Raw genomic sequence first — 26,916 nt, 5'->3', positions numbered from 1 at the left:
GACCTCATGGTTCAGGGGTTGACGCTCAACTACTGAGCCAGACTGGCAGGGCGGCTTCTTTCTATAGAATTATCAGTAAAGATTTCTCTGAGGAGGTGTCATATCATATGAGCCTTCAACCAATTGAGCCACACTGGCCAGGGCTGGGGGGAATATTTAATTAGTGCTGGAGTTCCAAAGGGGAGTGAGAGGTTTGGGAGGGAGGAGGAGTAGGTGTTTGGGAGGGACTGGCAGTGTGGTATGATGGTTAGAGCAAAAATGGAAGACCAGGGACCCTTGAACTTCATAGCAGATGACTGAAGTAAACAGATGTACTACATAATAGAATTAGCCTCCCATAGTCTCTGAGAAGGCAAGCCCTTTGATCCAGCGCTACAGGCTTAAAAGGCTTCTAAGGCTTCTTCAGAAAGTGTGGCAGCTTCCCATGTAGCTTTTCCCAAGGTCTCAAGGAGTAAGACCGCAATTTTTAGGGAGGGCAGCTGATGCCAAGGTCTAATGGTGACTTTTCCAAGGTCACACTGAATAAGTAGCAAAGCAAGTCTCCTGCCACTAAACATGAGATCTGCTCACCATTCTGATTTGTTGGTTTTAATTGTAGCACTCATTTATTTTACTGCTGGCAAAATTAGATCAATTAGACCGTTAGAAAATGAATATTAAAGAAAAAAAACCTTAAAACTAGACAGTGTTTCCACTTGAGGGACCTTTCTAGGCTCATAAGCAGGTCTTTGCAAGAAGGCTCAGAGATGGCTGTGCTGCACTCAGGCCCTGGAGAGCAGTAGTTGTGGCCCAGTAGGGTCTGCATGACCGTGAGTGTAAGCCTTACCCTCGTGCATGTGTTCTGTCCACAGGGTCATGTAGGCACAACAGCCACCAAGAAGATCGATGTCTACCTCCCCTTACACTCGAGCCAGGACAGACTGCTGCCAATGACTGTGGTGACAATGGCCAGCGCCAGGGTGCAGGACCTGATCGGGCTCATCTGTTGGCAGTACACAAGCGAAGGACGGGAGCCGAAGCTCAAGTAATCCTCCCTCTTTTTTGGCTGCTCTAGTTTCTGGCTGTGTCCTGGCCACCCATACTGCATTCGGGCCCAGTGTTTCTAGGCATTGGCCTGGGAACCAGACGCCCACACTAATGCAGGTCAGGTTGCTCACCAGATCTTGAGCCTGTGTATCTCAGGCTTATCTCAGAATCTACTTGTAAATACACTGATAAGTTTGTGAATCCAGACATGAGGAAAATGCATGTTGCAGTTTCAAACCCTTTTATGAGGCTTGCTGATAAAAGTGGCGTGGGAGTTAGTGGGAGAGAACTAATGTTTATTAAGTACCTACCATGAGTTGGGACCATGCTGGGTGTTTTGTACCTGATTTCTCACTGAATTCTCCTAGCTCCCTGTGAGGTGAGCATTATGACTCTCATTCTGCATAGGAGAATTGTTACTTGCTGCAGGTTACACCAGTGGGAGATGGCAGAGTCAGGATTTGATTCCTGGTCTGTTCAGTGCCAAGGTTTTTGCATTATTTCCTTTGGTCTGAATTAGTTTTCTTTGTTCCCAGTCGTTGGCTTGGTTTTTCTCTCAGTCATTCTATTCCTCATTAAACAATTATTTTTAAAACTAGAGGCTCGGTGCACGAAATTCGTGCCCCGGGGGGGTGGTGTCCCTCAACCCAGCCTGCACCCTCTCCAATCTGGGACCCCTCAGGGGATATCCAACTGCCAGGCAGTCACAATCTGGGACTGCTGGCTCCCAACCGCTTGCCTGCCTTCCTGCCTGATTGCCCCTAACTGCTTCTGCCTACCAGCCTGATCAACCCCTAACCACTCCCCTGCCAGCCTGATTGACACCTAACTGCTCCCCTGCCGGCCCGATCGCCCCCACTGCCCTTCCCTGCTGGCCCGATCGCCCCCAACTGCCCTCCCCTGCAGGCCTGCTCGCCCCCAACTGCCCTCCCCTGCAGGCCTGCTCGCCCCCAACTGCCCTCCCACCCCTGCAGGCCCGGTCACCCCCAACTGCCTTCCCCTGCAGGCCTGGTCGCCCCCAACTGCCCTCCCCTGCCAGCCATCTTGTGGCGGCCATCTTGTGACCACTTAGGGGCGGCTATCTTGTGACCAATGGGGGCAGCCACCTTGTGCAAGGGCATGATGGTCAATTTGCATATCACCTCTTTATTATATAGGATGTAGAACTTGGATGTAGAGTCTCTATGCTTGTACATCATAGCTTGAACTTGAAAGTGCTTTGTTGCATTGGTTCTCCCCTACTTAAATTTCTTTTCTAGAGAGATGGGCCAGTAGTAGTGCATCATACAGTAGAATTTAAGGCAAAAACATGTCAATAGGGATATTTTGGTAGATTACATAATGAAAAGGAGCAGCCCATCAAGATAATATAATAATTCTGACTGTGTATGTATCTAGCAACCTAGTCTAAACTATTTTAAGGGAGTTTTAAAGAGGCATTAACTGATCCAGTGTCAAACTGGAAAATTTCAATATATTCCTATTAGAAAATAGTAAATGAAGCAGACCAGATATTAATAAGGAAAAGGATGATCAGCCAATATAATTAGCAATTCTGAACCCCCAAAATAGGGACTATCTCTTGTATTAGTTTGTAAGCCTCTGAAATTGAGTACATCTTATTAAAATTTATATTCCTGAAGAATATCAAGTGTGTTGACATTTTTTAATAGTTGCTCTATAACTATAATTTGAATTATAGAATTATATTGAAGTTAAAGAAACTATGGTCTTTTGCAATGTTTTGCAATTCTTACATGGATTTCTCAGTTGTGTTTGATATAAGACAATCCATAAAGTAAATCCCTGGGATTTCTTATCAGTGTAGTGCAAGTGTTTTCTTTCTGGCTTATTGAACTTAGGTGTTGGGATGGGGCCTTTGGAGGAGCTCTTCATTCACAGGGGCCAAATTGCTAGTTGCATGGGAAAGAGCCCCTTCCTCTCATTTCAGTTTGCTCGTCAAGAAAACCATTTATTTAAGAACATTGTTCCCTTGTCTCTGCCTTGTAAACTGTTTATGGTAGTAGGCTTTGGCCGCAGGGAAGGAATGGAGAATTTAGCTGGAATTCTTGGCTTCCTTTGTTAGCTCTTGAGCAAAATTGGAATGTGGTATTTATTATCCTACTTATTTTGATGCAGTGAATTTTTTTAGGGGAAACTATCTATTTGGAAGAATTTTTAAATTTAGACTTTGTTATATAGATTCATGTTTATTGAATTTTGATCAGAAAATATGGCATATAAAATTTCTGCTTAGAGGTTTGTTTATATTTTGCAGCTTACTCTACAGTAAATTTTTATAAATATTTTATGGATTCTGGAAATATTCTGTATAGGTTACAGAATTCAATATATATTTATTAAATCGACATCTTTAATTACTATCATTTTCTTGCATGTTTTAACTATTTCATCTGTGGATGAGTAAGAGAAATGGATTAAAGTTTCCACTTTGTTGTGTGCTTTTGTCAATTTCTCCTGAGATTTCAGCAGTTTCCATTTTGTATATGTCAGTGCACAAAAAGATTCATGCATTTCATATCTTTACTGTGAGTTATACTTTTTTCAATATAAAACAGCCCTATTTTATTTTTGTATTGTGGCCTGCCTTTTTTTTTTTTTCTTTATTGCAGTACAATTAGTTTTTTCCCCTTGTTCTTCTTTGCACTAGTCTAGTCTAATGTATCTGTGTTCAGCCTTTTAGGTTTAGATATGATGAATAATTTTGTGAGGGTTTTCTTTTTTGACCCAGTTTAAGTCAGTGTCTTTCCATAGGAAAGTTTATCTTACTAACATTTATTGTAGCCAGTGATATGTTGGCTTCATGTGAATCAACTTGCTTTAAGCTCTGTTTTCACGTAATTTTGAAGGCTGGTTACCTATAAGATTTTAAAACATTTTTAATAGACTTTATTTTTTAGAGTAGTTTTAGGTTTACAGAAAAATTGCACAGAAAGCATAGAGTTCCTACATAGCTACTTCCTGCCTCTCATCTTTCCTTTTTATTAACATTTTATATTAGTGTGATACATTTGTTACAATCAATGAACCAGTATTGATACATTATTATTAACTAAAGTCAGTCGTTTACATTAGAGTGCACTCTTTGTAAGATTTTATCATGTAGAATGGTTTCACTGACCTAGTAATGCTCCATGCTCCATCTCTTTATCCAGCCCCCCTCACCTCTAGCAACCACTCTTTTTTTTTTTTTTACTGCCCTTATAGTTTTGCATTTTCTAGAATGTCAGCTAGTTAGAATTATACAATTTGTAGCTTTTTCAGACCGGCTTCTTTCACTAAGTAATATGCACTTCAAGGTTCCTTTGTGTCTTTTCATGGCTTCATAACTCATTTCTTTATATTGCTGAATAATATTCCATTGTAAGGATGTACCACTGTTTGTTTTTCTATCACCTATTGAAGGACAGCTTGATTACTTCCAGTTTGTGGGAATCCTATATAATAAAAGCCTAATATGCAAATGAACTGAACAGTGGAACGACTGGTCACTATGACGTGCACTGACCACCAGGGGGCAGACGCTCAACTCAGGAGCTGCCCCCAGCCTGGAGGCCCCAGGCTAGCCAAAGCGGGTGCCAGTGGGGGGCCCCCGATCGCCTTGCAGAGGGAGGTGACCAGCGGGGCGGCGGGGCTGGCGAGTGGGCAGCACCAGGCCAGCCAAGGCAGGTGCCAGCAGAGGCCCCCCATTCGCCCTGCCCGTCACCCCACAGATCGGCCCTGATCACCGGCCAGGCCTAGGGGCCCTACTCGTGCACGAATTTAGTGCACTGGGCCTCTAGTTATTAATAAAGCTGCTGTAAACTTTCATGTGCAGGTTTTTGTGTGGACATAAGTTTCCCATTCATTTTGCCAATACCTAGGAGTGCAATTGCTGGATTGTATGATAAGCCTATGTTTAGCTTTCTTAAGAAATTGCAAACTGTCTTCCAAAATAGTTACACCATTTGTCATTTCCATCAACTATGCATGGGAGTTCTTGCTCCACATCCTCACCAGCGGTTGGTTTTGTAAATGTTTTGGATTTTAGCTATTCTAATAGGTGTGCAGTGGTATCTCATTGTTGTTTTAATGTGCAACTCCCTAATGAGATGATGTTGAGCACCTTTTCACATGCTTGACATCTTGTGTTTATTTGCTATTTACAGCACATCTCCATTCAGGCTAGCCACATTTCACGTGCTCAGCAGCCAGATGTTGGAAAGTGCAGCTCTAGAATATACAAAGACATGGTTTCACCATGCAATGGAGTTCACTACAGATCCACTTCATTCTAATGTAACCTCAGCTATCTAGAGTCCTTGGGAAACTTGGTGGGTTTTGTAGATAGTTGAGGGTTTATCTCCTTTAGTATCAAACTTTCTTAATTTTAATAGTTTTTCATAGAAGCCCTCTAAAACAGCGGTCACCAACCCATCGGACCTCACAGACCACCAGTGGTCCGCAGTCCACCGGTTGGCGACCACTGCTCTAAAATGTATTAACATTTTCCTCTGCCTTCTTAATCAGCGTATAGCATAGTGGTTGAGTGGGGGATCCAAAGCCGTAGTCTGGATTTGAATTCTGGCGTTAATACCTATCAGGCTGATTTTGGATGAATCACTTCAGCCCCATGTGCTCCAGTTTTCATGTGTAAAATAAGAATAGAAACTTCCTAATAGGGTGTAGTTATGAAAATAAAATTAAGAAAATATATGGCAAGTGCTCAGTAAATGTTCATTTCTGTTGCTGCTAAATACTGTAACCATAACCAGCTACTACTACAAACCAAACTAGTAATAGTTCAGCAACAGTAGCATAATTTAGCCTTCCCTGATGATGCAAGTAATTGTGCTTTGCCATGAAAGTATATAGGAATATTTGACCTTATATTATATGCTTTCTGACAACTTTGCAATTAGAATTCTTTATATCTCCCTCCCTCCCTCCCTCCCTCCCTCCCTCCCTCCCTCCCTCCCTCCCTCCCTCCCTTCCTTCCTTCCTTCCTTCCTTCCTTCCTTCCTTCCTTCCTTCCTTCCTTCTGTTGTTTTGTTGTTGTCTGCCTACCTATCTCTATCTACTCTTCTCCCATTTGTAGGTTTCTGCTTCTAATTTATATTCCTTAGGGTCATCATTGGGAATCATTTACCTAAATAATACAGCCTAACCCCCATTCTGATCCCCCAGCTATACTCCCATGCATCCTAACATATCACATTCTTTAAATGGCATCTTCTTGGCACTGATACCATGCCTGCTTTTGCTGTTTCCTTAGTCAGCAATAGCTCTCTCATTCTTCTTGATATCCTGCTTAATCTCGAAGGCTTAACTCCTCAGTCATTCCTTCATTCAGCAAATATTTATGGAGTTCTAGGGTCCAGGTATTGAGGATAAAATGTACAAGAGAAATCTAATTATTCCCCCTAAAAATTCATAGTTTCGTGGGGAAGAAGAAATTATCAAATGTGTTAGCACTTTGTAACTGGCTCATTTCACTTACCATTGTATACAATAAATATTTATTGAGTGTTTGCTATATACCAGGCACTTTGCTGAATATACAGTGGTTCATGGAACTGTATGTGGACTCTCTGTCATGAGTTCCACAGTTTAGTGAAGGAAATGGGCAGAAAATTTAAAAAGTTAAACCAAATAAGGTTTGCTTAAAAACTGAGCTAAGTGCTCTAAAGGAAAGGAATGCTGTTTATGAGAGTCCAGCCTGGGAGTTGCGTTAGGAAGAAATTCCCCGAGAAAGTGATATCAGAGGCATTTGGAGGGGAAGGTCCTGGCAGATGGAACCACATGGCAGGGACGCTGCGGCAGGAGGAAGCATGTTGTGGTCAGGGAACTAAAGAAGGCCCGTGCGGCCAGAGCACAAAGAAGGGAAGAGAAAATAGAGTGGAAAGAGACCCAGAGGTGGGCAGGGCCACAGTGGAGATTGAGAGAAAGGGACAGATTCTGGAAATTTAAGAGATAAAAATTCACATGGCTTAGGAATGAGTTAGATATGGGAAGTGTGGGAAAGGAGACGTATCAAAGATTTCTGACTTGCACAACTTGGTATGTTGTGCCCTTCACGGATCTAGGGAGCATGGGGAGACTGGGTTTTGTCTGTTTTTTTGGTGTGTGGGGAGGAGGAGGGGTGGTGGAACCTGAGTTTGGTCTTCTGCCTATTGATTTGATCAATGTTTCTCTTACACGTTGATGTTTCTCTCCCTTTCTCTCTAAAATCAATGTAAAAACCATATCCTTGGGTGAGAATAAAAAAATAATAATACCCATTATGGTTTTTTTATGGGTACAGTGATTCAGTCTACACATTCATATATTCATTCATTCAACAAATATTTGTTAAGTACTTTTTAAATGCCGGCCACTTACTCTTCAGTGAGGATGCAGAGACAATAGGATCCTGCTCGTTAGGAGAACATAGATGCATAAATAGTAAAGGAACAATGTTATATACAGAAATACCAACCAAGTTCTGGAAGACCACAGAGGAGAATCACTTTTCCAAATGCTTCTCCTAGAGAAATCAATGAAAGCTTTTTATAGATGAGAAAATGGAACTTAGAGAGATTTGGTCACACAGCTGGTTAATGGTTGAGTTAGCATTAAAACCAGATCTGACTGCAAAACCTCTCTTCATTCCACTGAACTGTGTCATAAAGAGGCGCCCCTGTTTTCACTGTTTTATAAGTTCCAGATGTCTATATTTGGGGAATTCCTGAGTCAGGGACCACAGCTGACTCCCTTTTTCCCCCTCCCACCTTCAAAATGCCACCAATTTCTGATTTGATCAAAGAGTAATGGAACGGAAGCAAGGAGACCGGAGTTCTCTAGACCTGGCTTTGGCCCTATTTAATTGCGTGATCCCGACCATGTTATTCCTCTTTTCTAGGCATCTCTTTCCCAGCTGTAACAGCAAGGAGGTTGAAATAAATGTCTCTAAACTTCTGATTTTTTTGTAATGCACGTGGTTTCCTCCTTTTCAAAGTATGTAGCATTTCCATAGGAACACACCATGGCTTTGGCAGAGAGATAGGTGGAGGTCAGGAGGGAGGGTTCTTGACTACTTGGGTTTGAGTCTCAGCTCTGTTGCTTTCATGCTGTTTAATCTTGAGCAAACCGCTTACCTCACTGAGCCTCGGTTTTCTAATTTGTAAGAAAACACACTTAATAATGTGACTTAGATGATGTGAAGATTCATTGAGCTTATGTGTCTAAACCACTGTGCACAATACCTGGCACTTAGCACGCAATAAATGTAGCTAATGATACTAATGGTTATTGTACTACTAGAGACCTGGCACATGAAATTTGTGCACGGGTATGGTCTCTAGGCCTGGCCTGCGATCAGGGCCATCTTCCCCAGCTGCCCGCAGCCAGCCCCGCCCCCTGCTGCCACCCACCCCCGGTTCCCCATTCGCCATTGGGTGATCAGTGCCTGATGGCCAGGGGAAGGGACTGAGAGGTCGGCTGTTCCCGTCCCCACCGTGGGTGGCCATCAGGCAATCGGAGCCTGCCGGCCGGGAAAAGACACCAAAGAGGTGGTAAGTGCGCCTCCTAGTGATTGGTCCAGCGGTCATTCTGGTCGTTCTGCCGTTAGGGTCCATTTGCATATTACCCTTTTATTATATAGGATTACTAATTTGGAGTCTTGAAGCAGTTTTAGAAGTCAAAATACCACAGTAGCTTTTTCATTAATCATTCTTGTATAAAGGCACAGAAGAAACAATATGCCCATACTCAAAATATGGAATTTCAGTCTTTTTTTTTTTTTTCCTCCCCCTTAGGCATTCAATTAAGAGGTTTTAGGGGCTGGAGCACTGTTTGCTGCTAAACTTTACTGGTAAACCAGAAAAGACTTCCTGTAGTTTTGTATGATACAGAGTGAGTCGTTCATTCTTCTCCTTGCTGGGTTCCCAGTGCTCGGGTCCTGCAGCAGCACTGGGCAGGCACTATGCAAATGTTTTTTTGAAACAGTAAGTGATTTCACACCTTGTATTTAGAACTGGGGAGAATCACAGCACTTGGCCGTGAGTCTTTTGGCTCTCAGATCTCAGCCTGTGACATTTGTTGAGTTTGTTTTGAGGGGATTTGTGGGCCTCCCATGACAATCAAAGCAGAATTCTTCTGATACCAATGCTTGGCTTTCTGCTTTGATCAATAGGCTTATTATTTGCCCTTGAAACCTCTGTGATGCTGGGGAATCACAGGCATTCCTCAGGATAATTTACACGGCAATAAATAATCTGTGCTGTCCACTGCTTGCTTCATCAGTGTCTGCCGTGGTCATAAAACCCCCGAGGCTCAGTGGCCCCAAGGCTGGATCACAGTGGACATGTTAACTCCAGCTACAGATGTGTGCACATAGAACTCAGTTTCATTGTTGTTTTCTGGCGAATATGCATCCACACAGTTTATCTTTAAGGATTGACATAACTGTCAAAGTTATTTTCCATCTGACTTTTTATAGTTATCATAGCTTTTTTTTTTTTACCTGTTCTATGCTCAGCACTGTATATTATCTCATCTAACCCTCACAACCACCCCTGAGTTAGGCGATTATACCCTTTTTATAGAAGTCGAAACTGAAACTCAAGGAGGTGAAGCTTATTCTCTGAAACCACATAGCCCATGAGTGATGGAGCTAGGGTTCAGTTCAAGTCTTCCTGGACACAAAGCTCATAGGTCCTCCGCCAGGACATTTTCTTCATCTAAATGGCTTTCTTCTGCTTCTGCACATGTTTTGTGTGTGTTAATAACCTCTTGCAAAGATCTGTAAGTTTCCCATACCATTCAGAGATGAATTTTAAATTAACAGCATGGCAAATACATGAAATTTATAGTGACAAACATAGCCAGATTACTTTCTTGTTATCCATCCATTTAGCAGATTTACAGTTCCCATTAATTTTAATCTGTCCTTATTACCTGTTTTATATAATAAATATCTCTTAATCGTGACAGACTGAGTATAGATCACCTGAAGTAGGCTCTCTCTCAGTAAGCAGAATTGCGGCAAAAGATTTGTGAATTAATTGGGAAAATTGCAAATCAGGTAGTCAGTGAAATAATTCATTGTCACATCCAATCAATAAACTTTGTAAATCAACTCATTTAATTCAAAAAATGATCTATATAGATCAAGCAACCAATTAAACAATTAGCATACACTTTGCAATTAATTAATTTAAGCATCAATCATATAATTAAAACTCCAAATTTAAGCTGCAGAATTTAGAAACCCACTGCCTTTCGAACTATTAGGTTCATGCTTCTGAATACTAGCAGATTCGCAGTTTCACAGTTCAACTTTGGAGCAGGGTATCTAAAGTGTTTTAAGTTGATTTCAGTTTCAAATTGTCTTTATGTTGATAGAGTTTCCCACCCTTTTCCAGCAAATTGACTTTTTAATTCCCCAAAGAAGGAGAAAGAGCTGCATGTTGATTACAAACTGGGAGAGGCTAGAAACTGGGATTACTGACTGGACATTCTAGGGAAGTGAGAAAAGTCCATAAGCAGTTGGTCAGGATAAATCAGGTCATTTGCTTTACTCTGTTAAGTATCCTTGGTGTTTGGAATCAGGTCCTGCCAAGTGAGGCTGATTTTCTTCTGAGAAAGGAGAACTGTATTGATTGTCTTTGTTACTTCTTGAGCTAGAGCAGATATTTTCTTAATCCTGACCATAAATCAAAGTCCACCGATTTCCCCCAAATCATTTTTTCTCTCTTACAGTTTGTGTATCTCTTTTATGATATTTACTTTATTTACAATTATTTTATAACTAATATTGTGCTTACTTTTCCCACCTGCTGTATTGTAAGCTTCGTTGAGGACTGTTGCTAAATCTCATCTTTGATCTAAGGAGTTCTGTGTCCTATTTACAAGTGCTCAGTAAGTATTTGTTGGAAGAATAGCGGAGTGTAAAGGCTCTTGTTTCACATTGGTTTTTCCCCCTTTGCACTGCCATGTATTTTCTCCTTATCAAATGAAGTGGGATTTGGGGGATCCAAATATAACTGCAGGCCTTGGGGTAAAGGACAGCAGTTTCCCAAGTTTGCTTGCTGCACATCAGGGCCTCTGGTCGCCGAGTTCCTTTTTCAGCTTGGTTTTCACTCACCTTTTTGGTTTTCCTTTCAGTGACAATGTCAGTGCCTACTGCCTGCATATTGCTGAGGATGATGGGGAGGTTGACACAGATTTCCCCCCACTGGATTCCAATGAGCCCATTCATAAGTTTGGCTTCAGTACTTTGGCCCTGGTTGAAAAGTATTCATCTCCTGGTCTGACATCCAAAGAGTCACTCTTTGTTCGAATGTGAGTATTGACTCTGTTGCTTATCTCAGTATCTCATCTCTGCCTTTGGTGTAATTTTGGATTTGATTTTGATTTTGTTCATGAAATGAATATTTGGTATCTGGAGAGTCCACATGTAATGATTACTTCCAGAGAGATGTTGGGGACAACATTCACATTGCATTTCATGCCTCTGCGCCTACATTAAATACAGACTGCTTTGTAGTGGCAAATTGTATTAGGTCGATCTCTGAATGTCCCACCCATGAACTAGGCCTCTGGACAGATTGGGGCATTTTGGAGCCTGTGAAACAAAAATTCTCTTCAAACTGAATGAAAATGTGCATCACAGCCACTTCTCTCTTGTGACTTAACATACGGCCTTTTCTCACCAACTTTGTTCAGATCCAATTTGATGTTTCCTCTTGGTGGCCTTCCTTCCTTCCTTCCTTCCTTCCTTCCTTCCTTCCTTCCTTATTTATTTATTTATTATTTATTTTATTTATTACACATTTTATTGGTTAAAAGGTTAACAGCTATTGTTTAGTTAAATCTATTCCATTGAAAAAGTTGAATAAGCCAGATTATAAGTTATAGAATAACAAAAAAGATTTTAAATTTTATAATACAATTTAATATTACAAAATAGCTATATTATGCACATATATAAACATAAAAATGGATAAATCAATACTCCATGAAAAGGCAGAAAATGAAAAAAAAGAAACTTCATGTATTTCCTCTTCTAATTGTATCCGTTTTGACTCATTATGGTTTCAGAATTCAGAAAAACCAGAATTCATAAATTCACCTTATCTTCTCATTTTGTCTCTGAGACTTGGCTCTTTCAAATTGAGAGGAGCGCACCTTCTTCGTTTTGGCAGCTCCAAAACAAGATCTTCTGACTTGTTTTCAGGTGTAGCAGTGTTATTTGAAACAAATTTGGTATTTGTCAAGTCCTGTAGTGTTCTGCCACCTTTCCTGATTTTTGTGTTCTCTGGGTGACTTGTAACGTCATCCCTGTCATCTCCTCCTGCACATCACCACTTACTGCAAAGACTGGTGAGCTCTCCAGGACATTTTTTTTTAATCAAAGTTTTACTAGAAGAAATACGCAGTCTTGAACCCTCATGAACACTGTTATGGGAAGGATCTTGTACGTTAGGTGAATATATCTGAGATAAAGAATTAAACATCTTTGTATAAAAGTCTGGCTTAGTTTTCTCATTTTCCAAATTTTGTTCATTAGCTTGTTCAGACCCAACTGGCAGTCTCTGATTGGTGTCAGATATTATGTGCATTACTTCATGGCTATCTGGAGAAGGATCTATTAAAGTCTTCCTTTTCTTTGATTTGGATGTCATTTTACTTCTTCTTTTGACCTGGCACTCTCCTTTCATCACTTCTGCAAAGGGGATATCACTTCTTTTATTAAAAGTTATGCTTTGCTTCAGATTCTTATGTGGTACCATTTGGTTACCAGAATCAGAATCTGCTTCATTAGCAACATGTTTTAAACCTGATTCTAAGGAGAGAGATGTCTGTGAAGAATCTGTTAACTGAAAAATAGATTTGTTTTTACATTTCGTTGGTGGCCTTCCTTTAGACTAAGCAGAGGTTCTTACCCTTGCCTGCCTGTGCCTTTGGCGGTCTGGTAAAGCTTATAAAAGCCCTTCTCAGAAAAGTGTTTGTAAATGCAGAAAGTAACATTCACATGACTACACAAGGATTTCTTGTATTTAACCCTTTGCACTCGCTTGCTTTTTTCTCGATCCCTTTATTCTAATGCTAACCGTGTCGAGTCACACTTGACATCCGAGTGCAAAAGGTTAAAGTTATCAACTGTTAAATTTGTGATAGAATAATAATATGTATGGTGTTGTTAATACATTGAGTAACAAGATGCAGTAACTCCTGAAATTTGGTTTCAAAGGAGTGATTGAGTGTGATATTGGAGACATCTGCACCAACTGGAATGTGCTATCATTTTATCTATGATTTCTGTTCATGACGACTCACCAGCACTGCTAAAAACACTGTGATTTGTTGACTATAATGCAAGGAAATGTTAAATAGCTAGTGAAAATAAAAATGTAATTTTTATTCATTCAAGTCTACGGAGCACCTGTCTCTTACCCATAGGTCCCCATTGTTAGGGGAAAACCAGCAGTATTTTCTCAGCGCAGCTTAAGCTTTTTAGCCAAGGTGGCTAAAGACAGTCCTTCTCCTGGCCATCTCCTGGGAACAATAGAGATCCCTTTGGCACCCCCTGCTGTTAGTAACCAGCAAATTCACTCTTCAAAAGAGTGCTTTAGAGGACTTTTCTACCTGTCTCTTTAAAACATATTGCCTTTGTTCCAGGATTTTACTAAAAATAGGGTTATGCTAGCTATGATATATGAGTATTTTGTGTCTTTCTATCCTTGAGCAAAAAATGGATACCTGGGTCCCTGTGGGTGAGCTGAGGTGACTCTTCAAGCTTTTATAATTGCCATTTCATTTCTACTGTGAAGTCATGTTGAGTGTACATAACAGCAAATAATGTTCCTTCTTTTTACTTTTCAGAGGCACTAAAACAACAACCTTAAAGAATATTTAAAGTAATTCAAAAGCTATCTAATGATTCCTCATCCTAATACAACTACTTTCATTTTTGTACAGTCATTTTCATGTGTATATACATACAGAGTTTCACTTCTAGCATACACACACACACACACACACACACACACAGTTATTTTTACTTAAAATTATATTACAAATATTTCAATATCTGTTCTTAATTCCTGCATTCTACATTTATTATGTGCCAAGGATCTAGACATAGACAACCCCTATGCTCATGGAGCTTATGCTCTAGTGGGAAGATAGTTGTCAAATCATTAATATGTGATGAGCACGAAAACAGAATGGATGTAGTGGATGCCTGTCATAGGCTGTTTAGATTGTTTTCTTGTTTTGCTTTTAAGTGATTCTGTGATAGTCCTTTTTTATATCTACTTTCTTTCTGTTGAATAACTTCCTTAGGATAATTTTTTTGTCAGAGTAGAAACCTCTTTAGACTCTCGCTTCGTGTCAATTTACAGTGCAACCAATAGAAATCACAGAGCCTTCTTTTGAGCCTTACCATCACAAGGTTTCATTAGGAGATTTTTCTTTTTACTTTAAAAGATGTATACCACTGTATTTCAGTAGTTTTCCACTTGCATTGATATTACCTCTTGATTACATAAAAGAATTGTTCTCATTAACATATAATTTTTACACAGATGTTAACATATGATCATAGCAGTGTTTTAAACCGAAAGTCCTTTTTAAAACAATAGCTTTTAAATCAATGATTTTTAGTAGAGTAGGGTTGGGAGTGGAATGAATATACCTTCCCAGGAGAAGTGTTTCACAATGAACCCCACCTTCCAGGGAATGGAGGGAGTGGGGAAAAGGCAGAGAATAACAATAACTGCTTTAAACTTAATACTCTTTTCCCCCCTGAGTTACTCCCATTCCTGCACTTTCACTCCCAAACATTCATACCCTGTCAATCCTTTTTCTACTTTTAAAGTTCAGGAGAGTTTATTCGGCATGTCCTGAGTGTTTCTGAAAACATGAGATAAAGCAGAATATTTATATGTGAGCATTTAGAATAAAAGTGTCACTGAATTTTGTTTCTTTTTCTCAGTTGTCTGAGAAAATAGTGCAGATTACTGACCATTTGCCCTGTGTATATTTTATTGATTCAGCAACCTCCCATTCACCTTTCTGGCCTATAGCCTTTAAGTTAGAAATTTTTCTCCTGCAAATGCAGGACAGAGCAGACCTTCAGGAGTCGCCAAGGATGTGTCCAAACTCAGTGAAGTCCCAGCAAAATAAGTGAAGCCATTGCTCCTTCTCTTCATTTCCCCCCTTTCCTCCTGGCACCTTTCTCCCAGTGGGAAACGGGCAGGAAGTATATAAACAGGAGTCCCTCGATTGCTGACTGCTAGCTACTCTGAGCTTTAAGGGAAGAAAAGTCAAAACCAATAAAATGGACAGGATCCCCTAGATCAGAAGTCAGTAAGAGCAACTAAACTGCCCTCATATGTATGTGTTTTACTTAAAATGTTTATTATATCAGATGGACATGGGAAAGGAACTCTTCTAACCAAGACTGCAGAGCAAATAGAATCCAGTCAGGATTTTGCTCTTTCGGAAAGGGACCACTGAGGGGCCAGATGGTGGTAGCACAAGAACCGGGCTGCCTCGGGCAGTGTGGCCCAGAGGGCTCCCAGAGACTGCCTTGGCATCTCTGGCTCTGCATAAAGGCGAAGCTCGGGTGCCTTTTAAAGAGGCGAGTCCTAGATTCCTTGCTCTTTCCTGTATGAGGGGTTTTCAAAAGGGTGGGTCGTTTTCCTATAACTTCTTGACTAGATCTCCACTACAACCCAAATGACCAGACCTTTATGAAAGGATATCATTAGTTTGAAGCCTCTCCACTATTATGTGATTTGCTTTGTGGTCTGAAGAGAACAAAAGAAAAGAAAAACAGAAGAGGAAAATTAGTATTTTTGCACACACACGACTCTGTAAATCCACGAGCCATTATCTGATTTATTGCTTATAAGCACCTCTTTTTTTAAACGTATGACAGAGGGTCCCTGGTTTATGATGATTCCACTTAAGATTTTTTTGACTACCCGGCTGCTGTGGCTCAGTGGTTGAGATCGACCTATGAACCAGGAGGTCATAGTTCAATTCCCAGTCAGGGCACATGCCCAGGTTGCAGGCTGAACCCCAGTATGAGGCAGCCGATCGGTGATTCTCTCTTATCATTGATGTTTCTGTCTCTCTGTCTTTCTCCCTTCTTCTCTCTGAAACAAATAAAAACATTTTTTAAAAGATTTTTTGACTTTATGATGGTGTGAAAGCAACATACATTCAGTACACATTCAGTAGAAACCGTACTTCAGATTTTGAATTCGGATCTTTTCCCAGGCTAGTGGTGTACAATATGATAGCCTCTCGTGATATTGGGCAGCAACAGTGAACCTGAGCTCCCACTTGCGCACTCGATCACAAGGGTAAACAACCAGTACTCTACGATGTACTGCAGGCGTCCTCAAACTACGGCCCGCGGGCCACAGGCGGGTGTTTTTGCCGTTTTGTTTTTTTACTTCAAAATAAGATATGTGCAGTGTGCATAGGAATTTGTTCATAGTTTTTTTTAAACTATAGTCCAGCCCTCCAACGGTCTGGGGGACAGTGAACTGGCCCCCTGTTTAAAAAGTTTGAGGACCCCTGATGTACTGTGTTACCTGTATTTTTTTTGTTATATTCTGCTCTGAGCACATTTAAGTTAGCCTAAGCTAAGCTCGGATGTTTGGTAGGTTAGGTGCATTAAATGCATTTTCAGCCCTGGCTGGGTAGCTCAGTTGGTTAGAGTGTCCTCCTGATACCAAGATGGTGTGTTTGATCTCCCGCCAGGGCACATACAAGATACAACCAGTGAATGCATAAGTAAGTGGAACAGAAAATCGATGTTTCTCTCTCTCTCTCTCTTACTCTCTATTCCTCTCTCTCTAACATCAATAAATAAATACAAAAACAGCCCTAGCCGGTTTGGCTCAGTAGATAGAGCTTCGGCCTGAGGACTGAAGGGGCTCAGGTTCGATTCTGGTCAAGGGGACATGCCTGGGTTGCGGGCTCGATCCCCGGGTGGGGGGGCGGGCGTGCAGGAGGCAGCTGATCAATGATTCTCTCTCATCATTGATGTTTCTATCTCTCCCTCTCCCTCTCTGAAATCAATTAAATAAATAAATAAATAAATAAATAAATAAATAAATAAATAAATACAAACATTTAAATGCATTTTCAGCTTACGATGTTTGCAACTTACAAGAGGTTTATAGGCTTGTAATGCCATAAGTCAAAGAGCATCTGTATAAGCTGCAGATTGCAGACAGTTAGTTACTTACGCAAGGTCATCCAGTTTAGTAAGGGTCAGAGCTAAAATAGCATAAAGAATTAAAAAAAAAAAAGAGAGATGCCTGTATTCTTTGTAACCAGGCCTGACAATATGGGTATAAATTTTCCTTGTTATTTATTATTTGCTCACGTCATAGAGGACCAACTGTGTATTGTTTCTTTTCATTCTGTTGTATTAGCAAACATTTTCATTGTCCAGATTGTCCTCGTGTATGGAAATGAACATATGCAGCCTGTTTAATTTTGTATTTGTAAATCTGACTTGATTCCCTTTTTGGCAACAGCTACTGTCTAGAGAAAAGAAAAGATTTTTCTTTGTCTCTTTAAAGTGGCAGAAATATTGGAGCAAGTAATAAAGATGGAAAGCATTAATTACATACTTCTAAGAATTTAAAGGTCAGACAAGCTAAATGTGTATGTTTTACTCACTGGAATGTCTGTCTGCTGATAGTGTGCCAGGATTCACTTTGTTCCTCCAATAAAAGCACACATTTCAGATAGCCATCAACTTACTTTGGTTTCCAAAAATTATACCAGATTGTTGCTTTAGTTGCTATATATCTTAAAAGTTTAGGGCTCACATTTCTGACATTAATGTGATTTGTTTTATGATCCAACCCCTTTGGCCATGTTTGGTTACTATGTCTCATTTTGATTTCCTCTGTTCTCCCCTCAGCTTATGTTGGAGTCTGTCAGCTGCTGCTATGTACATGTCAGGCTAGTGACTTGTAATGTTTATTAATACAATGTCAGTCTTGCTGTTGAAAAAACTGTGATGCTTCTCAGAAGGTTGCGATAGAACGAAGCGTTTGATTTCCAGATCCTGTCTGCACTGCGTGGTGAATACATTCTCAGATGTTATGCAGTTCACTGACCTGACAGTTATGGAACCCCGCCTGGGACCCCATTTCAGCAGGACATATTTGAACAGAAACAGTTTGCAAAACTTTATACACTTAAACTCCTGCCAAGGCAAACTGTTAGCCACTTGAGTTTGTTATAAATACCCAGTGGCAGTGGTTGGAAGTAGCCCACGGTGTGTTTTATATTCTGTACTGAAAGTGAATGTCTTTGCGGTTATATAGAGTAGTAAATAATTGAGTTTGATTAGGGAGAGGGACCTCATTATCCCCCACCTGTGCCCAGCTGGAAGGGGAGGGTCGAAATGAAGCCATTAGCTGTCTCTCTTACTGGCATCTCAAAGAGCTCAAATACATCTGTGTCTTATTTTCTTTTCTGGCACAATCAGTCGAGCAAGCTAAGCAGGCATGACCGGATTTGGCAAGTCCCAAGGACTCTGGCAAAGATACACAAGGAGAAGGCGGAGGGCAGTCATTTTGGCTTCTCACTGCCCATTAGTCTAGCGAGTTATGTTTTTGGAAAATGTCTGTTTTGAAAAAGAGTACTTTATCCAATGTCAAACATCACATACTCATACAATACGCTTTGATCTTTAAAAAAAAATTGTCATTGCGAGGGGAAACAAAATGTGGCATTCACACTAGTGTAAACTCTCTTTATGGATAAAGTAATACCCAATGGGCTTGCTTTAAAGCAGGCATGCTACAGTTATTGCAAAGCTTTCTCTTGCTCATATATTTTCATTTTCTGCCTTGAAGTGCTGGAGAATGAACATGCATGGAATTGGGACCAGAGCAGGCTGAGAACTAGAGGAGTGTGTCTTCATCTCTATTATGAACTGGTCAGGACTGGAGAATCGAATGCTACTCTTGGCATCCTTTTCCCACTTCCACAAACTGACACTGGCTCATAAAACCATGGCATTCTCCAAGGGCTTTTCAGTAGGAACCTTATAAGTCATATGGTTAGTCCAGAGTTGGGACATTTATAATCAAATTGAACTTGTTACAGAGAAGTTGAACTTTTCCATTGATTGCTCAGTGGTTCTGATCTGGAGGATATGCTCCCTGGAAGTATCTTCTTCCCAAGCCCCCAGGACTGCCTTCTGGGCTGCAGAGAGGTTTAAAACCAAAGCTCTGGAGTCTGGCTGACCTGGGTCCAAGTCCTGACTCCTCCACTTATTAGCTGTGTAACTCCAGGCAAGTGTCCTAACCTTACCAAACCTTAATTTCCTCCTTTATAATAAAACTAGAGGCCCAGTGCATGAAAATTCATGCATTGGAGTGGGGGGTTCCTTAGCCCAGCCTGCCCCCTCTCATAGTCCGGGAGCTCTCAGGGGCGGGAGGCGACCCAGCGTTCAAGGGAAGGTGACGCCCCCATCGGACCTCTGCCCTAGTTACCTGAGCCTTGGGCGGCCCTGGGTGGCTGGGCAGCTGCCACCGAGGCTTGCCTGTGCCTCGGGCCGGCCCTGGGCATCGGGGGACTGAGGGGACTGGGGGACTCCAGAGGCAGGTGCACAGAGTGGCCGGACCCGCCTGGGGGTGGGCCTGGCCGTGCTGTGTGCCTGCCACCCTGGCGGGGCTGAGGGGACTGGGTGCTGCCATCTTTGAGGGTGTGGCAATCAGCGTATTCCTCCTTATTGGCTGTGGGTGCTGCCATCTTTGTGAGGGTGTGACAGTCAATTAGCATATTGGGGACTGATAACAGCACCTGCTTTTTCTGGGAAAATTAAATGAACAAAGCACATCCTCAGTAAATGTTGACTACTGTCATTGTCTCCTCATTATATGTCACTTCTTTGTAAATATAAAGAAGAGCCCATAGTTTATTATATTAACTTGCTTAGTAAGCATTTTTATATACAGGTATTGTGTTAGCTACTTTAGAAGTATTTAGCCCTCACACTAGTCTTATAGTCTAAAATTAATATATTTTGTAGATGAGGAAACTGAAAGTTAGAGAGATTATATCATTTACCCAAGGAAGGCAGAGCTAGGACTCCATAGCAGGCTCCCTTGTAGAGCTTACTTCACTGCCTCCTGGTAAACCATCTTTCTGAGCATGGCGTAGAGCTAAATGACTGTGTTTTGAGACATCTCCACTAAGAAGCTTCTCTGACCCCCTCACCTCTACCCCCTGGGTTAAGTGCCCCTGTGCTTTTGCACTTCTCTGAGCTGGCTTCCATCTTTGTGCTCATCACACAGAACTATAATTCTTGGTTTGCTTCTTTTTCTCTCCCACTAGACTGTGCTAGTTGGGTTGGGAATCATATTATTGATTTCTGAATCCAAAATAGGGTCTTTAATAGATGAGTGACCACAGGTAAATTTCCTAATGCCTCCAGCCTTAGTTTCTATAAAATGGATATAATAATATTACCTATTTTAGGAGTGTATTAGTTAATGTAGATTTTTAAAGCTTAATACAGCATCTGGCACATGGTAATTGTTCAATAGATAGTAGCTGCTGCTATTATTGTTATAATTATTGAACAATATCTTGCGCTTTTCAGATCAAAAGGCTCTTAGTCTCATTGAATTTCTCTGCAGTACCACCATGATATTTTACTTCCATCATCCCCATCCAAAGCCAGTGAGTTAAGCTGAGGTGGGACACACTGCTTCTCGTTTCCTCTCTCAGAAAGGAAAACCTTGTCAATGGAGCCTAGAGTGCTCTCCTTTGAGCTTCAAGGGGGTTTTGATGCCGGGGCCAGAGAGAGGCTGCTGCTGATAGTGCCCCTGCATATTGCCACCATGCTCAGCAAATTGCACATTTTAATGTCCCTGTGTTGCCGATTAAAAAGCTGTGAGGGTTTCCCTGGCCAATGTGGCTCAGTTGATTGGAGCGTCATCCATACACTGAAAAGTCACGGGTTCGATTTCCAGTCAGGGCACATACCCAGATTGTGGGTTCTATCCCCAGTTGAGGCATGCAGGAGGCAGATGATCCATGTTTCTCTCTCCCTAAAATCAACTAAAAAATAAATAGACAAAAAAACAACAACATAAAACTGTGAGGGTTCAGATCCATTCTCCCAAATAAGCAATCTCTCCTGAGGGGTTAGCGGGTAGGGAACGAGTGGGCCTCTTCTCTTGGCGTGGTGACTTGGGACAGGGGAACGTAAGAAAACACATTTATAAACTCCTTTTACTATTTGCCAGCCTCAGTGCCAGGTGCTTGGCATTCATTGACCGTTTTATCCTCCTGACAGTTCTGTGGGGAAGTGCCCTCCTCATTTCATGGATGCAGCTGAGGTTCCACATGTTGAGGCAATATTCGGTTAGCCATGGAACCAGGATTTGAACCAAAGGGATTTAACTCCCAGCCCATGTGTTTCCTCTCTAATACGTTGCCTTCCAACTTGGGTTCTGGTTCCAGCTCTCTCCCTGTAAATAAGCTTTTTAGATAAAGACCTGTGCCCCTGCTTCCCCTCTGTGCCCCATCACTTCTGGTTTAGTGCTTAGTAGAGAAACGCTTGTTGTGTTAGGTTAATGCTGGTATAAACACTTCCTGCTGGTAACTGGCTTTGCACTGGGACAGCGCTGAATTCCTCAAGTGAGAAATCTCTTTTTAAAACGCCCATACGTTTTTCAGTGGTTACGAGACTTGACAGGACCTAACTTTGAATTGACTGAAGCACTCCGGGCCGTTTAGTCAGCTCCCTGAAGTGGCGCTCCAGTCTACACCCAGCGCACGCAGCCCAAGGAGCTGCGGCCGGCCGCTGCTTCTCGGTGGCAGTGCCCTGGGGTGCCCTGCGCCCGCAGAAAACAGGCCGCCAACCACAAGAGGAGCAGGAGGAGGAGCAGTTTGAGTCGAGACTCTGGGCTTGCGGCCCACCTGTCTGTCCATCGTCCGCCTGTCCATCTGCGGGCCAGCCTCCACCATCCCAGGTCACAACTCGGAGACTGGAATGCAGCGCCACGAGGAAGGGAGGCAGGACTAGCACCCTCCCACCTGCCACTAGCATTTCCCCTGAGATCCTGGTCTTCTCCACCTCAGGCCCAGGGCTCAGCATTGAATAAAAGCAGCCTTAAAAATGTATTTCAATAGACTTTTTAGAAAGCCCATAAAAAACCCTGGATGTGAAGAAATGAGGCATAAAACTCAGAATGTTTGGAAGTCAGGCTGAAAATTGTGGTAGCAAGTCTCCATATCCATTTATGAAATGGGAGCGGAACTTAACAGTTGCACCTGGATGGGTTCTGAGACCCACTTCCATTCTGTACTCCTGTGTGTGAGAAGCATTGTACCCCGGCAGTGCTGCAGACTTGGAACAAGGTCCACAGTTGGCACCCACCTGAAGGGAGAGAAGTGTGGAGTGCGAGACTGACCCGAGGACACTGGCATTAGGCCTGCCGAGCGTGCAGTGGTGGGTCACAACCCCGCTCTCCTTTTAATGGGCACGTGTTTACCGCAATGGAGCCCCAGAGGAAGATAGCGCGCACCCGAGAAGGCGCATTGCGAGCCGTGCGTGCCCCTTCCCTTCACTGTTGTTTTCATTTTCCTCTCGTGAACCTTGCTACCCTGGCTTCAGCACGGAGGCTGTAAAGGAAGATGGAGAGCCGAGTTACCTCAGAATGATCACTATCGTTAACATTCACGGGTGGTTCACTTATCATTCCTGACTGCACAGACATGGCAGCCGCTCGGAAGCGTCCGCAGGTGTAGCATGGTGATACATATTACATTGTGCCACAATGGATTTATGTATTCTGTAACAAAAGAAAAGTGTAATGAAAAAATACAGAAGGTAATCCTTTATTCCTCCACCACACAATTTATCAGTAATGCCTGTGGATGATAAGTGCCAGGGATTTCCTCGGCTTGCTTTAACCTTGTCACCCAGGTACGTTTTGGTAAAATGACAGAAAAATACAGACTAGGGATTTTCCCCCGCTCAAAAATCTTTTAAAAGGACACTTTTAATTTATGGAAGTTAGTCCAAACACAAGGCTTCCTTTTTGAGCTTTTAGTCTGCCTGTGCTGAGAAAGATAAACATATTGGTTTGAAATAATGCTATCAGCCAGCGGCAGATTAGGAGAGAATGTAAGTAATTTATAAGCAGACAAATCTAAAATAGTTCAGGTGGAACCCAGGTGGATGGGAGTCCGTGAGACCCAGCCCAGTGCAGTGTGTGAGTACCCGAGAACTTGTGTTCCCTTTTGGGCCCTACTCATCCATCGCCCAACATATTGTCACAGATGGAGCGCACCCTGGCTTGGGAGGAGAGAGCAGGGGAAGCAAGTCTGAACGCGGATGATTGGCATTCGTTCCAAACACACACTGGCCTAGCGCCAGAGCAAATACCCCCAAGTTTATAAATGCACAAGGCACTTTACATTTCAGTACTCTTGCCAAAGTATCACTTACTGCATCGCTCCCTAAATATAGTTTTTAAAAAAGAGCTATTTCTTATTTTGCTTTGATCAGTAAAATAAACTTTTAAAGATTGTTCTGGGATGGGGTCCAGCTTCTGAGGTAAAGAATGGCCACGGCTCAGGCATGATTCAGTAACAGAGTGTTCAGTAAAATTAGCTTGACAGTTCTCAGGCCTGCTGTTCGATAGCAAGAACTTGACCAAGTTAAAATGGATGATCGTGCTGGCTAGACCCGCGTCGGCTTTTGCTTTTTAACAAATGGAATGTCAGGGATTAAACAGCAAGCCGTGCGGAGAGGAGGGGTGTGGAGATGTCTTTGTATTAGGGAAGCAAATTGGGTCCTTGGTTTGGAGATCAGCCCCTAGCCCCTGTGGCAAGCCAGCCACCTGGTTGGGTCCAAGCTAGGGTTAAGGCCCCTTCCAGCCGATCCTACCACCGGGAAGCTGTCCCCTGGCTTAGCTTGGGGCTTGGCTTTTGTTTCAGATTCCTTGTCAATAGGAAGTTCTGCCATGTTTTTTGGCCACGTGCCCCTTTGAGATTCTTGTGGGGAATGGGAATGCAACCAAACTCCTTGTGGCAATTCCCATGTTCCATAGTTGGAAACTTGGGTCCCATTTGTTACATGAGCTTCTTGGAATTGGCCCGTTTTGTCCCAGTGCCCAAGCGTAGTGAGGAGTATTTGTGATGCTTGCTGTTGCAATTACCATCTTAGCGAAGTTGTGTCTCAACAGAGGTGGGCTTCTGTTTTCAGGATACTTGTTCCTTACCAGTTTTTTCCTATCTAGATGTGACCCCCCCACACACCCCTGCCTAAGGTTTGATTGGCTACAGGCTTACAAGTAGTGATATGTTAGTATTTCGCCTTGTAATTATTTATGCTTCAGCTAATATTTTGTTTGACCTTTTAGGACTAGGTAGATTAAAACATTCCTACTGAAGTGTACGTAGAGTATATATTTTTAAAATATATAAATACAGGGTGTTTCTTTTACTGGCTAGTTAAGAAGAGCGTTTTCTTTTCCTTATTCTAAATGGCTTTGGGCTGTCAGATGCCCCCGCCCCCATACACACAAACACATACATGACATTTTTCCTCCAAGGCTCCATGAGCTTTAATATGATGGCAGTGTCTGCCTGCAGTGACATCTACTGACACAAGCCAAGTTTATCGTGTGTCAATCCTTGCTGCAGGATTTGGCTTGGGAGCCGGTATGAGTGACCCACACAGGCCAATTAGATTCAATTTGAGATAAATTAGAAAAACCTCCCATAACTCTGACCTCTCTTCCACTTGGGACTGTTCGTACCAGAATGCTTTCCTGTCTCTGTCTCTGTCTCTCTCTTATTAGAAGTAGCTTTTTTCAACCTGTTTTTAAATAATTGGCACTTTGATGTACACTTATTAAAACTTTCTTAAACACAGTGAAGACTGCAATACCATCCCTCTGGCTGAGTGTTGGTGATGATTTAATATTTGTCTTTTCCTACAGAAATGCTGCTCATGGATTCTCCCTTATTCAGGTGGACAACACAAAGGTCACCATGAAAGAAATCTTGCTAAAGGCAGTGAAGAGAAGAAAAGGATCTCAGAAAATTTCAGGTAGCATAGTTAAATTACACCCTGGCAATATAAGCTTAAAACCTTGGTTAAAAGTGCTTGTGTGTGCATGTGTGTGCTTGCATGTGCATATGTGCATGTGTCTGTGATGGCTGGCTTCTAGATGTTCCAGATATTGCTGCTAGAAAGTTTCGTTAGCAGGTCTACAGTAAACAAAGTGATTGATTGATTGATTGATTGATTGATTTTGCTTAATCCTCACTGAAGGATATTTTTCCATTGATTTTTAGAGATAGTGAAAAGTAGGGGGAGAGACAGAGAGGCACATCGATTGGTTGCCTCTCATATGCACCTTGACCAGGGCAGGGGATTGAACCTACAGCCGAGGTATATGCCCTTGACCAGAATAAACCAGGGACACTTCAGTCCGCAGGTCAACGCTCTATCCACTGAGCCAAACCGGCACAAGCATGTCAAACTCGCATGCTTGGGCTAGGGCGACACAGTGATTTTTAAATTGCCCCTGAGCCTAAAGAAGGTACTGGGTCAGTGGCGTATGTGAGAAGAATGTGTTCATATCAGTTATGAAGCTTTGTCATTAATGATTTGTGATAGATTACGACAAAGCTACTTGAGCTTACTATTAGTTGGTGTAAAACTGTCTTGAAAACCAAATCAGTCCTAAATTTGCAGTATTTCTTTTAATTTCATGTTTTCACATAATTTTCAGTGGGGGAAAACTTTTAATTTGTAGTGCTTGCAGTATGAAATAAAAGGGAAAAATGCATTTTTACCAAATGAGGACAACTGCAAAAAAAAATTTTTTTAAAGATAAATCACTTGATTCACAGAAATGTCTGTTAATCTCTAATTTCTCATTTCCCAACTTCATACAGAAATTAAGCTTATGGCATTAGCTCTGGTACTTAAAGGATATGGGAAAAATATTACCAATATAGAGAAAGAATTATTTTGAAAAATAGCTCAAAGATTTGTCAGACCACAGACCTCTTTAATATAAATCAGCCTACATATGACATGTCAGGTATCTTAGCTTTGTAAGTAAATGAAACTTCTTAAACACCTTTGGTTTCATCTTTTGGAAAGGAAAAACATCATTGTTCAGGTTGAAGAAAATAGTTTTGTGTTCTTTTTAAGGGGAGGCACATAATCTGTTCCAGACTTAATTAGCTATCTTTAGATGAAAGCTGAAGTTTTAATAAAAGTTAGAAGAGATAACACAGTGAAGGACACGGATGAGCTGTCTCAAGGCCATATTCCAGGGGAACGATAAGAGCTGTAAAAAATGGCAGAGGAGAGCAATTGAATGGAGCAATGAAAATCTGATTCTCATAAAAGAGAGAGAGAGAGAGATGCTGGTAGGGGCGGTTGTAGATGAGACCTGCTAGCGTCTGCAAGCAATTTGGATGCTTGCCAGGAGTCATTGTTCACCCTCGGCTGTGGCGGCTCCGTCCAGATGTGCCAACTGCACGTTTCGGCTTTTGCCAGCTGACTGCGCCGTTTGATAACCAGCTCTCTGGATGCCCATCACTGGCCGCAGAGATAGAATTAAATGATGATGATCTTCCCACAAGTTGGGAGAGGAAACAATGCATATAAATCTTGATTTCATCTCAGCATGAGAAGTCTTTATCCATCATCACTCATAATGAACAAGTCGTTAGCTGGGATGAATGGTGTTCTGGTTTTTCCAAACACCTCTTTTGTTCATTTTTTGGGTGACTTTTATCCGTTGCATGGGGGTCAAACCTCTTTGCATTTAGGGATGATTGAACAGGCATACCCTCCCCTTCCCAGGGGGAAGGAGC

At 41.9% G+C, this 26,916-nt stretch overlaps 1 protein-coding gene across 19 annotated transcripts in view; it reads left to right on the top strand.

Annotated features, from left to right (window-relative positions):
* The window catches only part of MAPKAP1 (MAPK associated protein 1), a 199,553-nt gene that overhangs the window by 69,220 nt on the left and 103,417 nt on the right, over window positions 1–26,916 (top strand). For 17 of the 19 annotated variants that reach the window (XM_054726891.1, XM_028130852.2, XM_028130851.2 and 14 more), the window contains 3 exons: window positions 852–1,024; window positions 11,173–11,349; window positions 25,020–25,129. In XM_054726891.1, the coding sequence (XP_054582866.1) occupies window positions 852–1,024; window positions 11,173–11,349; window positions 25,020–25,129 (460 nt within the window). Of the gene's footprint in view, window positions 1–851; window positions 1,025–11,172; window positions 11,350–12,108; window positions 12,524–25,019; window positions 25,130–26,916 lie in introns of those variants that run through there. The other 2 variants (XM_054726899.1, XM_028130859.2) reach the window with 2 other exon arrangements.

The sequence above is a fragment of the Eptesicus fuscus genome, chromosome 15 (assembly GCF_027574615.1).
Source record: "Eptesicus fuscus isolate TK198812 chromosome 15, DD_ASM_mEF_20220401, whole genome shotgun sequence".
Lineage (NCBI taxonomy): Eukaryota > Metazoa > Chordata > Mammalia > Chiroptera > Vespertilionidae > Eptesicus > Eptesicus fuscus.
The sequence above is the reverse complement of the archived record's forward strand: the minus strand, read 5'-3'. Positions and strand labels throughout refer to the sequence as shown.